The sequence below is a fragment of the Enhydra lutris genome, unplaced genomic scaffold (genome assembly GCF_002288905.1).
Source record: "Enhydra lutris kenyoni isolate GAN:26980312 unplaced genomic scaffold, ASM228890v2 scaffoldscaffold30, whole genome shotgun sequence".
Classification (NCBI taxonomy): Eukaryota; Metazoa; Chordata; class Mammalia; order Carnivora; family Mustelidae; genus Enhydra; species Enhydra lutris.
In genome coordinates, this window is record NW_019154114.1 from 18,303,682 (window position 1) to 18,317,760 (window position 14,079).

At 56.8% G+C, this 14,079-nt stretch overlaps 1 protein-coding gene across 3 annotated transcripts in view; it reads right to left on the bottom strand.

Moving 5' to 3' along the window:
* Positions 1 to 6,469: 6,469 nt before the first annotated feature.
* Positions 6,470 to 14,079, bottom strand: part of LOC111153024 (membrane bound transcription factor peptidase, site 1) — a 53,257-nt gene continuing 45,647 nt past the window's right edge. For all 3 annotated transcript variants that reach the window (XM_022511829.1, XM_022511830.1, XM_022511828.1), the window contains 4 exons: positions 13,096 to 13,227; positions 11,971 to 12,097; positions 8,807 to 8,937; positions 6,470 to 7,254 (listed from right to left, as the gene is read on the bottom strand). In XM_022511829.1, the coding sequence (XP_022367537.1) occupies positions 7,058 to 7,254; positions 8,807 to 8,937; positions 11,971 to 12,097; positions 13,096 to 13,227 (587 nt within the window). In that variant the 3' untranslated portion in view covers positions 6,470 to 7,057. The remainder of the gene's footprint in view (positions 7,255 to 8,806; positions 8,938 to 11,970; positions 12,098 to 13,095; positions 13,228 to 14,079) is intronic.

Consider the following 14,079-nt stretch of genomic DNA (forward strand, 5'->3'; position numbering starts at 1 on the left):
TCGGCCCCCTGAGGAGTGGCACCTGGGGGTGGCAGGTGGAGCCCGGACAGCAGCCCAGGCAGCTGGAGGGCACAGACCAAGCCCAGGATGAAGGCTGAAAAGCTGCACAGCTCTGACCGGCTCCCCCCACATCCACCCCCACATCCAGCCCGAGGCAGTGACAGGAGATCAAGAGCCTCACCAGCGGCTGGCTTTGTTCTTCTTAATCTGGGCTCTGGAGCCAGGGGCCCCTCCAGGTCCCTGCCTGGACACCTCATTAGCTGCCCATTAACGTGCATGACTTAGAAATTGGCCACTGGGCTGTGAAATTCCACTCAGTGAGGAAAACCTCTTAGTTCTGAGAGGCTTTGATATGCACTCCCTGCCGGCCTCCCAGGGCCGTGTGACCTTTCCAGGCTGCCTGGACGCGCCCTGGGTGCCCCATCCGTGTGGGCGGGCGGCTCAGGTAGCGTGCACACTGGGCCTCGGTGGACCAGGTAGGGGGTGGTCGGCCCAGTGCCTGCAGGGACGCGGGACCAACCCCCTTCCGTGTCATCCCAACAGGGGAGCACCTGTCATCAACGGTTCTTCTTCAGGGTCCAGCTCCTTCCCTTCTCCACAGAGTATGGGTCTGACAGGTTCAGAACTACAGGGAGAAAGATCTTGTTTCCCCAGACCTCTGTGCTCACCCACCCGTTAGAAAGTTCTGGAACATGAATGAGGGCAGGTCCCAGGAGCCAGTCCTCGGCTCCCCTTGTGCACTGGCTCTGTGGTCTGGTCTAGGCCTGGGCCTCGCTGGGAGCACTTGGGAAATAGGATCACAACGGTTTCCGCCCTACAGGGCTGTTGGCAGGATCAGGAGAACGTGCTCTTGGCACAGAAGTGAGCAGCGGGTGTCATTTGGAATAGCGCATGTCAGACTCTGTTACTGGTTTGTGTCTTTCCCTCGGTCTGATTCTGAGCTTCCAGAACAGTGTTCTGAACACTGGCTGCCCAAGAATCGTGGAGGAATGCTTCTGGAGGAACGAGAGCCAGACTCACCCCCAGAGCTTCAGGTGACGGGGTGCAGGGGCAGTGCAGGCCTCCGGATCTCCACAAAGCTCCGAGAGCCGCTGACACTGTGGAGGAGGCGCACGGTTCTGGGCAGGCAAGGACCCTGCCTCACCTGTACTCCTGGGCCCACGGCCCCCCGTTTCCCACGGCTTCCCCGGGGCCTCAGGCAGCTTAGCAGAAGCCGCCTGGGGCAAACCAGGAGCCGTGGCCTGTCACGGGCAGCCCCATCCACAGCAGCTAACCACGGGCCCAAAGTTCTCCTACGCAAACTCACCACAGCTTGGGGACAGAGGGACCCAGCGCGCTTGTCCGAGTGGCGGCCTGTGAAGATGTCCTCGTCCGGACCCCAGACCTGTGAATGCAGGGACGGACACAGCAAAAGGGGCTCTGCCGGTGACAATGAAGGACCTTGGGATGGCACGAGTGTCCTGCATGAGCCGGGCAGGCCCTCAATATCCTCCCAGCATCCTTACCACAGGGACACAGGAGGGGTCAGAGGTCAGAGGGGAGAAAGCGGGGTCAGGACTTTGAAGGTGGAGAAGGGGGAGGAACACAGGCCCCTCTAGTGGCTGGAAAAGGCCTGAGACAGGTTCTCCCCCGGGGGGGCCTCCGAACAGAACCAGCGCCACCCACACCTGATTTCAGCCCAAGAGGCTGATTCTGGCTTTCCAACCACCAGAAGTAGAGAGTATGTATGTTTTCAGCGCCAACTTCGCAGAGACTTGTCACAGTTCAACACGAAATGGGTTCAGCCAGCACCCTGGGTTCTGATGGTTGGGCCCCTCAGAGAGGCTGGAGGTCTGTGGACCCCCCACCTGCCCCAGCCCACACTCAACTGCAGGGCAGAGACTGGGCCTCCGGGTGATACAGAGCCCAAGGGCATGGGCCATGCCAAGTGCTGCTGTGCCCTCCTTCTAATGAGAGGCTGGTGCCCAAGTTAGGGCCCAGAACCCAGCTCTGGGCGACGGAGGGCATTGTACCCTCGCACCCAAAGGCGGAGGCTGTTTCAGCAGCCAGAGAGCAGGCGGATGGCAGAACGGTGAGGACGGCGCCCGGCCTCAGCAGGCTCTGTCACCTGGGTCCTGACCCCGGGCCCCTCCTCCTCGCCCTGCCCCCACACCTGGGGAGATCTGGGGCTTTGGGTATAAATCCTGTAACATAAAACCCACCATTTTTAGCCCCTGAAAAGCAGAGTCCAGGGACGTATAGCACATTCACAATATTGTGCAACCACTGCCGCCACGTCGTTTCCAGAGCATTTCATCTCCCAAAGGAAAGCTCTTTGTCTGTCAGCGGTCACTAGCCATCCCTGCCCAGCACACTAGCCAGCTGTCTGTCTCTCAGCGGTCTATCCGGGACATTGCACATACACGCGAGCACACATTCTGTGGCCTTCTGTGTCTGGCTTCCTGCCCTCGGCAGGACATTTTCCAGGTTCATGACCAGAACTTCATCCTCTAGTGGCTGACAAATGCCCCAGTGTCTGGATGTGTCACTTTCTGCTCATCCGCTCATCTGAGGACACACACGTCTGGGTAGTTTTCAGCTTTTGGCTACTGTGAACAGTGTGGCTGTGAACGGTCACCTACAGATTCTGCTCAAACACCTGTTTTCAATGTGCTGGGTCTACGCCTAGCAGTGGAGTAGCTGGGCTGTATGGTCCTTGTTTACCTTGGGGAGCTCTGAAAACAGATTTCAAAGCTCTTCCCAAAGAGCCTATAACTTAGTAAGCCTGGGGCCAGGCCCGGGAATGTGTATGTCTAAGCTAGTCACCTGTAGTGCCCTGTCACCAGCAAATGAAACCAGCATCCTGTGCGTCACCACCCGCTTATGAAGGCAGTACCAACCGTGAAAAAGAAAAAAAAAATCAGGAATCTTACTATTTCTCTAGAAACTTCTATCTCATCTATCGATGGGTCCTCAACTCCATTCTGTGTCCAGCAAATCTAAGTGGGATCCCCATTACTACCAGTAAGTGGGCATCCTTCCTGCCATGGGGAAAAGGGAAGCCTGGCGTTGAGGGGTCCAGACCCAGGCCAGAGATGGGCTGGAACTCCGGTCTCACCTTGGTTTTCTCACCTGGGAAATGGATGTGAGAGCATCACAGGTGGCTGGGACATCCAGGTGGCATCACACAAACAAGACCCGGGCCAACGCCAGGTGGGTGGGAGGCGCTGTGCAGACAAGGTGCGTGCACTCACCACTGGGGCACCGTGCATGGGGCCCCCGCCTATGGAGGCAGAGGATGTACACGGGCACATTCAAGAAGACCTCAGACCCTCATGTCCTCTTACACAGGCAGGGCTGAGGGTGGTGACGGGGCACCCAGCCATACCTGTTTCCAGCTCGCCTCCCTTCAGCACCTTCCGGGTTTCTGCCGACAGGACCCCTGCCTGGCTCCCGAGAGAGCAGCACTAGGGACAAGCTTTGGGGCCCAATCTCCATGCCCAACCTGGCCCCGCAGGGACCCCAGGGATGTACCTGTGGTTGTGGTGGGTTGACTGCCCTATTTTGTTTTTTTTTTTTAAAGATGTAGTTGTGCTCTAGGATGATGAGAGCTCACACCAGGGCAAAAAAGAATCCCCTATAAGCAGGGAGTTGGCCCACCCTGGGATGGGGACATCCTCTCCAGAATATGCCGGTGCAACCGCTGACCAGGGGTCTCTTCTGGGAGAGGGCATCTGTTTCCCAGACCCCAGCATCCACCGGTTCTCTTCGGAGACCTTCTCCCCTTCTGAGGAAGTGCCCCCCACTGAAGACCTCTCAGCTCAGCCTCACCCACTCCACTGTCCCCTCCATCCTCCCACGGTTCTGTCCAAGGCCTCCGCGTCCAGTCATCCTCCTAGCATGTCACTGTCCCGAAAGTGAGGCACTCAGGCTCAGTTCCAATCCTGCCTGCACCAGAGGTGCGGCTCTGGGACAGCTACTGTCCCCCACCCCGACCCCAGCCGTGCACGGAGACTCAGTGCACAGAGTCTGCTGGGTGCGGTCAGTCTGCCGCACAGCTCCTGCCGGCGGCCCTCGGGCTAGCACACAGGAGAGGATCCACCTCTTTTCTCCTACGTTATGCCTCTCTTAACACGACACCTTCGTGCGGGCAAATCACAGCACAGGCTGCCAGCTCCTGGGCACACCCCTACCCACCCCCAGGCCTCCAGGATGGCTGTGAAGCTGCCCCGTCCTCAGAGGCCCACTAGGATCTTCACACGGCCGCTAGTGAACTTCACCCTGCTACATCACCCCCCATGCGGTTTCCCGTCACGGAGCCACAGTAACCACAGGTCCCTAAAAATCCTGCTACACTAACAACTCTCCAATTCTCGTCCTGTCCCAACTCTGCAACCCTACAGACCCTACGCCCAAGCCTAAGCCATACACGTGTGCACCCCGGCTGGCACAGTCCACCCCGCCTAAACAGGAGAGCCAGTCCCGAAGGCAAGGGACACACGTGGACACCGACCTGGAGGGCCAGGTGAGGGAGTCTCCCAGCAGGCAGGGACAGGGGAGGTCTACCAGGGAGGAGATGCCCAAGTCTGCAGACAAACAGGCACACCCCCGGCTTTCAGCAGGCATGGACTCTGCGGTCTAGCACTTCGTTCCACAATCACATGGCGTACTGTGTTAGAGGAACTCCACAGCAGAGCTGGAGAGACAACCTAAGTCACATAAAATGTCTCTAATTCCGTCACTCACCATCATACTCCGGGTTTCAGGCTTTTCTGGAATAATCTAAAGACGTGCTGTCCCCGAGGCAAGGTCTGGGCATTCCAGCCAGTCCCAGCTCCCACAGCCTGCGGTCCTGTGCCCAGCCGGTCTCCTCACTCCCAGGACCTGCCTGGGCCTGTGCAGGAGCACAGGCTGGGACCCCGACTTCCGCAGTGCTGAGGAGCAGGTGGTGAGCTGTCCACACCTGTGGGGGACAGGCAGTGAGACCAGAAGGCCCCACAACAGACGGTGCCCGAGCCCTGGGCTCTGACACACCCAAGCTACCCTCGGACGCGCGGCCCACCTGACGACCACAGGGCTACCATATGCCAAGTGCTGACGTCCTCCGAGCTGCTTGGGGCACAGAGAGCTCTGTGGGGACCTAAGGGATGCCTGCAAAGTCACGAACATGACCTCTGAGGATGGCCTGTCGCAGGGAGAGGTGGGCCTTAATGACTTCTCCCTCATCCCGTGGCCTGGGCCTTCTTCTTCCCAGGACCTCAGCAGCACTCTGATCCCTCGGGTCTCTGCCCCTAGGGTCAGTCTGTCCTCACCTGTGACACGAAGGCTGAGGTCAGCTAGTTGGCATACGGAAACAGACTGGACGGGCAGGGGTTAAGTATTAATGGGCTCCCTTGGATGAGGCCATGGTTTCCTATGAATGGCACCTGAGAGATAAAATGGCCTTCATCAAAATTAGACACTTTCACGCTTCAAAGGAGACAATCAGGAAAGTGAAAAGCCAACTAACAGAACGAGAAAAAACATTTGCAATTCACATACCTGATAAGGAACCTGCACCTAGAATACAAAAACAAGTCTTACGCTGTGATAAGGAAAACCCAATTACAAACTAACTCCAGACAGACACGTCTCCAGAGAAGACATACAGACAGCCCACAAACAGGAAAAGATGTTCAACATCGTTCGTCTTTAGGAAAACGCAAATCCCAACCACAACGAAGACAGCACTTGACACCCATGTTGTGCTAGAAGGACGGGGCGGTCAGGGGCCTGGGTGAGGGCACGGAGAGGCTGGGACCCTTGGAGCCCGCTCCTGGGAACTCAAAATGGCACCCTCGCTTTGGACAAGAAAAGCTTAGCAGTTCCTCAGAAAGGTAAACGTGGTGCTCTAAGATCTTACTCCTGGCTATTTACGCCCAACAGAGATGAAAACTAATGTCCACGCAAAAACTTGTACTCACTCTTCGCATCAGTTCTCCTAGGAGCCAAAAAGTAAGAGTCCCAGCGTCCACCGATGGAGGAATGGATATACAAGGCGAGCCCATCCGCACGCCACGCCGGTGCCCGGGCCGTGCTGGCCAAGCCACCACACGAGCGCGTCTTACAAACGTGCTACGCAGAAAAAACGGGCCACACATCACGTGATTCCACGCGTGTGAAATGTTCAGGCCAGATATATCCGGGCACAGGAGGAGCTGCCGTGGGCTGGAAGGGAACGGACACAGCTAGACTTCTTGATGGGACAGTCTGTTTTGGGGTGAAGAAGTAGTTCTGGAATCACAAGGGTGATAATTACACAACCTTGTGAATATCCTAAAAACCACTGAATGGGACACGTCGGAGAATTTTATGGGACGTGAATTAGAGCTCAAACCACACTCTCCACCCCACCTCCCCCTGCCGCCCAGCAGGCTGACGGGGACCCTGCTCCAGGCGGTCATCAGGGAGAACTGGGGCGGATGGAAGAAGAGCCTGTTACACCTTCTTTTCAGCTTCATACAGGTAATGCATATTTATTGAAAATTTTCTTCACCGACAATGGTGAAATCAAGACCCCGAATTACAAAACATGATGGCAGTCGAGACTTAGAAAAATAAAGCGAAGATCTATGTTTCACAGATCTGTGCAAATTTCCTTCAAATCTCAGTCTGTCCTTTCATCAAAAAGGAGATCACGGAATCTGTGTTATTTCTCATGATGTCATAGTAAAAAAACCGCATTCCACTGACAAAAAAAATAGCTTTGCTTCCAAATAGCTCAAGTCTTTAAAGTGACTTTTCCCAACAATAAATATAGAAAATAGCCTTTGATGAGCACAGTTCAGCTTGGTCAGAGCTTCCGCTGGTGTAAGGCGGCGCACCCCTGTGGGTCGGGAGCCTCCAGCCAGCGTGCCCGAGGCCCTCTGGGTGGTCTCCCCTGAGGCTGACCCGCCAGCCCCTCCCGCAGGCCCCGGGAGGCCCGCTGAGGACAGACTGTACTCGACCGCAGCTGGAGATGTGAACCCTTCCTGGCGGGCTGCCCCTCACGGCCGTCCTCGAAGGCTCTCTTTGGCTCTCAGGGCCAGCAGGTCTGGGGTCACACGGAGGGGGTCTTCGGCGGGTGGGCCTGCTGCACGAGCTGGGGGCGCTTCACCCTGGGCTTCCTGCGCTTCGGCCGGCTCCTGGCCTTGTTGATTTGTACCACGAAGAAGGCCAGGACCACCATGGCTCCCAGGAAGGCAAACACGGGGATGGTCTGGCCCACCTCCTGGTTGTAGCGACCGGGCATGATCCCTGCAAGAGCACAGCGGCAACGGTCAGGGGCACCCGAGCGTCCGGCCACCGCCTCTCTGCCGCGGAGGCAGACGCATCAGAAAAGAAACGAAATGCAGCAGTGAGGCTCACGGGGCAAACGAATTTTGAAACCTTAGGTGAAGGGACGCGGGTCATGTGCAGAGAACAAATGAGAGATTCTCAGATTAGCCGCTTTGGGAGTGGAGGGGTGGAGTGGGCAGAGGTGTCCTTAGGTGAGGTTTTTGCTCCTTCCTCTCCCTATGCCCACCTTAGACGGGAGCCCAGGACTGGGCCTTCTTCTGTCACACACAACCTACACAAAGGGGTGCGAAGAGCTGCTTCCGGTTTCCCTAAGTGCATGGGAAGATGGAGGAGTCTGGACGCTGGGCAGGAGACGAGCTGCTGGTGTCGGACTAGCTGAGTGGGAGGACGAGGAGGGAGGCTGGGCAGGGCGGAAGGATGGCTGGCCACACCCCGACCCTCCTGGGAAAGCCGACCACAGACGGGACATGCGGTCAGAAGTCAAGAGTGGCACCTGGAGGACGCCTGGTTCCAGAACGAACCACCATCGGTACAACCACCGGACTGCAGGCGAGGCCCTCAGGAGGTGGGCGTCACCACACAAGGCCCCGGGGTCAGAACACATGGCCGTGGCGCCCGTTCCTGGAACCAGGAATCCCACGGGGAGCTGTAACCTCTCGGAAGAGCACAGAGCTCTCCAGAAAAAAAACTGCTGCCCACGCTTTGCCAGAATGACTGGATCCTGGTGGCTCCAGGTAAAAGATGACCTGTCCCAAACGGTCTAGTCAGGCCAAAAGCCACTGCCCGTGGAGGGGATATTCTGTCATTTGGGATGAGGGGGCACAATCCGATCAGCTGAGGGACAGAAACACGCTTTCAGGAGAGCGTCCAGCCCAGGTGGGCCAGAACGGAGAATCAGCGGAGACCTCTAGGCTGAGGGTTTAGAAGCCAGGGTGGCTCATCCACTGGCTGGGACCCAAACCACCCCAGGACAGAGGTGTTCCCCGCATCAGACACATTGGCCTACAGAACTTTGACAAGAGTGTGCAAATTACTCTACAGAAGAATTTCAGGTGTAACACCTGGCTATCACAAAAGTACTTTGTCCTTCTGAATTTGAAAATCACGGTAGAAAGTTCTGAAGGGAACACAGTATGTAATCTCTTAGGCCCACTTCTGGCCGTGCTGATTCACACCACAGAGAAGGCATGGGGGAGCCTGGGTGGCTCAGTGGGTTAAGCCGCTGCCTTCGGCTCAGGTCATGATCTCAGGGTCCCGGGATCGAGCCCCACATCAGGCTCTTTCCTCAGAGGGGAGCCTGCTTCTCTCTCTCTCTGCCTACTTGTGATCTTTCTCTGTCAAATAAATAAATAAAATCTTCTAAAAAAAAACAAAAAAACAAAAAAACAAAGCATAGACCAGATGCTCCCAGGAAGGTGAAGGCAGGCCTACCAGGCCCGCCATGAGGGGGTTGGGGAGAACCGGAACAAAGCGAGTAGGGTCTAGCACACCGAAGCCCCTAAGAACTGACCTCCAGGAATGTCCCAGGCACCGCTCTCTCCGGGAGACAATGGCCTCACTTGAGGGCGGTTCGATCGGAAGTTGGGTAACACCACTTTGTCCAGGTCAATGGAGAGCAGCTTCTGGTGTTTCCAAAGATTACTTCATGAAAACGGATCAAAACAGAGTGAAAATAAGCAATCGCACTAGCTTATGAAGCTTAGCCAACACCTGAGAAGTAAAAAGTGATTTAAGGAGAAAGATGAAGCCATGTCCCACCGACACCGACCTAAGCCCAAGTGCGTAGCACACTAGTGACAGCTCCCAGGTCCCAAGACAGAAATGTCAAATCGAATCTGTACATGTCCTCCTGGGTTCCTAATAGGCCCCAAACGGTCTGCCTCTGCTTAAACTGGACACATGGCCGCGCAGTGGGAGATGAAACCACCCACGAACCTCTGAAAGGAGTCTGAAGCCAGGGCTCCAGGTTGGCAGGAGCTGGCGGGGTTGGCGGGAAGGTGCGTGGACGTCTCTGCCACGGGGCAGCCCAGCCAGCAGAGCCTGCTTTCCGAGGAACCCAGACCAGTGCGGCCTAGGAGGCTCCATGGGTGCTGGGAACCAGCCAGCCTCTGTCCTCAAAGATGTCACCACAAGGGAGAATGAGGCAGACACACAACGGTGGAGCCATCAAGAAGAGCCAACTGTGGGAATACACGCTGGCCTTGCCCGCTGGGCCAGGACGAGGAAGAAGGGCGACGTGTCCACTCTGTAAACACAATGGCCTCACTATGGTAGATGCACCGCTAGTCTGGTTCCTGATGCTGAGACCCAGCAACATTTTGGGGTCACACCTGACGCACAGAGAGGCTGACACGCTGCACAGAGCAGCAGCAAGCCGGCGGGGGTGGGGGCGCCCAGATAAGAGCAGCGCGCGGTCAGTGGGCCACGTGGAGGCGGCTCTGGCCGACTCGGGAGAAAGGAATACAGTGTGTCTGCTGGTTACGAACTCCCCGTTTTTCTGCTTCTCACTCTTCTGGAAGCGGGTCGCTGGCCTTCTACTTCGGCCGACTGAGGCAAAGATACTCCACTCTCTGGACACCTGGGGGAAGGGGCGCCAGGGGTGCCCGGGTCCGGGAAGGGGCTTTATGCGCAGGAAAGGCAGAAGCTCCTCAGCTACCTGCAGCTGGGCAGCTGCTTGGAAAATGCCGGTGGGCACGACAACCTATCCTGCCTCGCAGGACTCGACTTTACCGTTCAGGTTCCATCCTCTGAAAATCAAACTGATGAGGTCAAGTTATGGAATCCAGGCCAGATACGACCCTGTGGCTGAACAGATGCGGGCTGTGCTGTAATTCTGACGGGAGACTCGGCTCTGGAATGTAATTATCCGGAGATGGCACCTTCTAGTTAACAATGGTGGAAAACAGCTCACTGCGTTGTAGTCTTCCAACCAAGGACAGAGGGGTCACTGGGCCCACAGGTTCCTCTCCGGTGTGACCTTCCTGCAACCGCTCTAAGTAAGGACACCCAGTGCCCAACAACGAAACTCAGAAAGGGGTCATTTCAGAAACAGACAGAAACTTGTGCTCAGCACCGGACTGACGGACACCAGGCCTTTCCAGGGCTGTCCAGAGCCGTCTGATGTGGTCTCAGATCTCTCAGCTCCAGAACTGAGACCCAGATGTAGATCTCTGGGGACTGAAAATAATTTTCAGCAAAATGTTTCATGTGAGATAAGGGGGAGCCTGACGGGCAGTTAAGAAGCAATTCCCGTGAGTGCTGGCGGACGCCAATCCCGGGCGTTGCACGGCGTCCTTGACAACTGGCTGGTGGCGGCCAGAGGCCCGACGTGGGCGCGCCTAAGGACGCAGGACAGCCTTATCTGCTTCTGAGTCCCCAGCAGCACTGGGGGGAGAAACGGGGCTTTGGCAATTCCGGCCAACACAGGCTGCCCCGACTAGGAACTGCCGATGACAGCTGGAACGAAGTGTGGCCTGAATGCTACGATAATGGGAGGTTATGAAAAAATGGATGTAAAAATGAGATCTTATCAGAAATTTTTAAATGACGAGATATTAACTAGAATGGAAAACTACTCTGTAATTAAAGTCTCCGGCAGAAACAGCTGATGAGAAGATGACGTGAACACTGCACAATCCACTGTCTTCTGCCGAGCATGTTCTCCAGAGGACACACGGCCCGTGACTGGTGCACTGAGCAGTCTGTTCACGACGTCCGGGCTTCTTCCCCCCAGTGGCTCACCGCGTCGATGGTGGGCCTCTGTCCCCTGCCACCCCCAGCCCCCGCCCACCAAAGCCTGTACACACCAAGACCCAAGCTAAGTGGGCAGCTTGGTAGGGGGAGCCCCGGCGGCCAGGAGGCAGGAGCCGTGCTGCCGGTGAGGCGGACGGCTGCCCGCAGCACTGCGCGAAGGAGAGGCGTGGGAGGACCGCCCCCAGCTGTCCTGGGACACAGGCCCCGCCTCACTGTGCCAGGACCCCAAATCAGGACAAGCCCCCATTCTTCTGTCCAGAAACAGGGAGGAGGAGTGAGGGGGAGAAAACAAGGGAAGCAGTGCTCAGCGGCTGCGGTGCCCAGAGAGAAACAGCAGGAGGAACTCTCGCTGTGGCTTCTGAAAGCGAAGGGAGCAGAGAAAGGAGTCGATGGCGTCCGTAAGACAAAGCAGCAGGCAGACCCGCAGCATCTGGGCACCACACACGCAGGGCGACAGGGACTGGGGGAAGGGCGCAGACACGCACTCCAGGCCAGGCCACAAGCAGGAACGCACACCTCCCCTGAGCAGTCTCGGCCCCCTGGACTGACAGAAGAACCTGTCAGCATTTCAGAATCCGCACCACAAACAGGGAGCACTCGCCTCCCGAACCCCAAACCAGAAAAGTCAGAGCTTCTGTTCAAGTGACAGCACTGTCAGACCTCAGCTTTTTAAGTAAGAATCAAGCAAACCTAACACAATGCTAATTACCCAAAGCACTTCCTTAGGCAGGACACCACCAGACAGCGTAACTGTAAAGGTCGATATGGGGGCTCACCAATTAAATAACATCACAAAATGGCAAGCTAGAAGATCGGATGATTCGATAATGATGTCAGTAAAATTCCATCCTCTCTTACAAAAAAAGAGTAATGAATCACAAACCCCGCAGAAGGAGTGGAAAAGCAGAGGAAGGCACTAACCTGGGAGCCGTCTCGTTTAGAGGCTGTGGCTTGGCCCACGACAGGTGCGGACAGGCCGGCAGAGCCCGAGGCTCTGGGCCTCCCAAACGGGCCTCAAGGACCTTGGAGTACCGGTGCAGGTGGTTCCCTGGGGCGGCAGCAACACCAGCGACACAAAACCATGATTGTTAGGAAGACGCCAGGAGACAAGTGAGGGGCCTTAGCCTGTCTGTCTGCCTGCCAACAGGCCCACCACGTACCCTGGCAACCTGGCTCCCAGACGCTGACCAGTGCCCCCGGGGGACGCATGCTCACTGCTCACAGCAAGTGAATAGAGCAGAAGGGCCAGTCCCTTTCAAGTGGCCACGCCACACGCAAGGCCGTGGCCGGGCGACCTTTACTGACCACACTTCCACACACCTGTAGATATGCTTCTGGAAGAAAAGCTTTCTCTTTTGGAGTGTTTACTTCTCAGGCAAAACAAAAAAAAAATGCGCATCTTTAAATTTCAGAATTTCTCCTATTTCTCAGACCTGTGCTGTCCAGTACTGTAGCCGTGTGTGTGGGTACTGAGCACCTGAAATGGCGTGTCACATTCCAATGGTTTTGGTGTACTGGGCCAAAGAACTTCACTAAAATGAATTTCACCCTTTTCCTTTTACTTTTTTAGCGCGGCCACTGGAAGATTTACAATTTTATCTGCAGCTCACGCTACGCTTCTGGTGGTCCCAGCGGTGAGGACCTGAACACTCTGGCCTGGTGCACACACAGGCCAGCCATGCCCGACACACAGTGGGCAAAGCCACAGGTTGCCATGGCTCACCAGCCAGTGACCTCGACCAGTTACATCTCTCAACTCCTGTCTCTTCATCTATTCTCCCAGAGCTCTGAGAGGCCTGGGGCAGGTGATCCGTGTACCTGGCACTCAGTGAGTGCTCAGAAACGCTGGCCTTTCTTCCCACAGAACCCCAGGAGCCACGGCTCCATCTGGGAGAGGGCATGATACATGCTAACTTGGGGAAGCACGAGAACCTCGGAGTTCGCGTCCTTTCTAATCCCACAACAGCCTGCCTGCGAACGCTGGCGACAGCCGGGGGCTCGCCACCAGGCTCTTTCTCGCAGGCGCAATGGCCCACACGCACTCACCTTCCATCCTCTCTGGAGTGGCCGAGCCGGCTCCGCGGGGAGGGCGCTGCCGGTTCCCGGAATGACTGAGGCTGGGAGGGGTCACCCCGTAAGACGTGTACTGAAGGAGTGCATCGAGGAGCCAAAAGCAGTCTGTGGGTTCAATGGGCATGTCGTTTAGGGATTAGAGTGTTTTCAAGGAATGCCTATAGGAAATTAAAAGCCCCCCAAGTGAGGAGAAACAGGACGAGAGGAGATCACCTATTCCTGAGAAGCCCACACCTTCTGCGGTCAGCGCCAGCCCACAAACACCAGCACGACGGACAGGACCTGACCGTGGGCTTCACTCCTAGCCCCGGGGCTCACGCGGGTCAGGGCCACTGGGCACTGGGCTGGACAGGCTGCCCGAGTGCCACCTGGCTCTGGGCCCCTCGCCATGAGGACAGAAATCCCACCCAGGGACGGCCGGACCCGCACCAAAGCTGCTGCCAGTTCCCAGAGGCTGTCCTGGGGGAACTATCGGGATCTACACTTTGGGGGGTGAGCCGGGACCACCGTGTGCACGCCACTGGAAGTGAGTTCAAGGTCAACACAAGGGCTGAGTCTAGTAATCTGGGCCGCTGGACCCCACACACAACACAGGGGAACAGGAAACAGTCATTCTGAGGGACCCAGCAGGGAGTCCAGGCGCTGGGCTGCAGCCGACGGCTCATCACAGACCCACACGAGGGTCCTTGGGTCAGGACACAGAGATGCTGCGGTGTCTGTAAACCGGGCCCCGCTGCCTCCATGCAGGTTAGGCCCACGCCTGCCACCGCAGACCCGGTGCCACCAGCAGGGAGGGGCTGGACAGGCCGCCAACAGGCGAGGCTAGCAAGAGCTTCACTCCCTCAAGGGCGCTCTGGCTGTGTGTGTGAAGTGCGGCCGCTGGCAGACTTCGAACCAGGACAGTCCTCTCAGGCATTTAAAATTTTAATAAAGACTCTTACCAGGAGATCTCCAGTC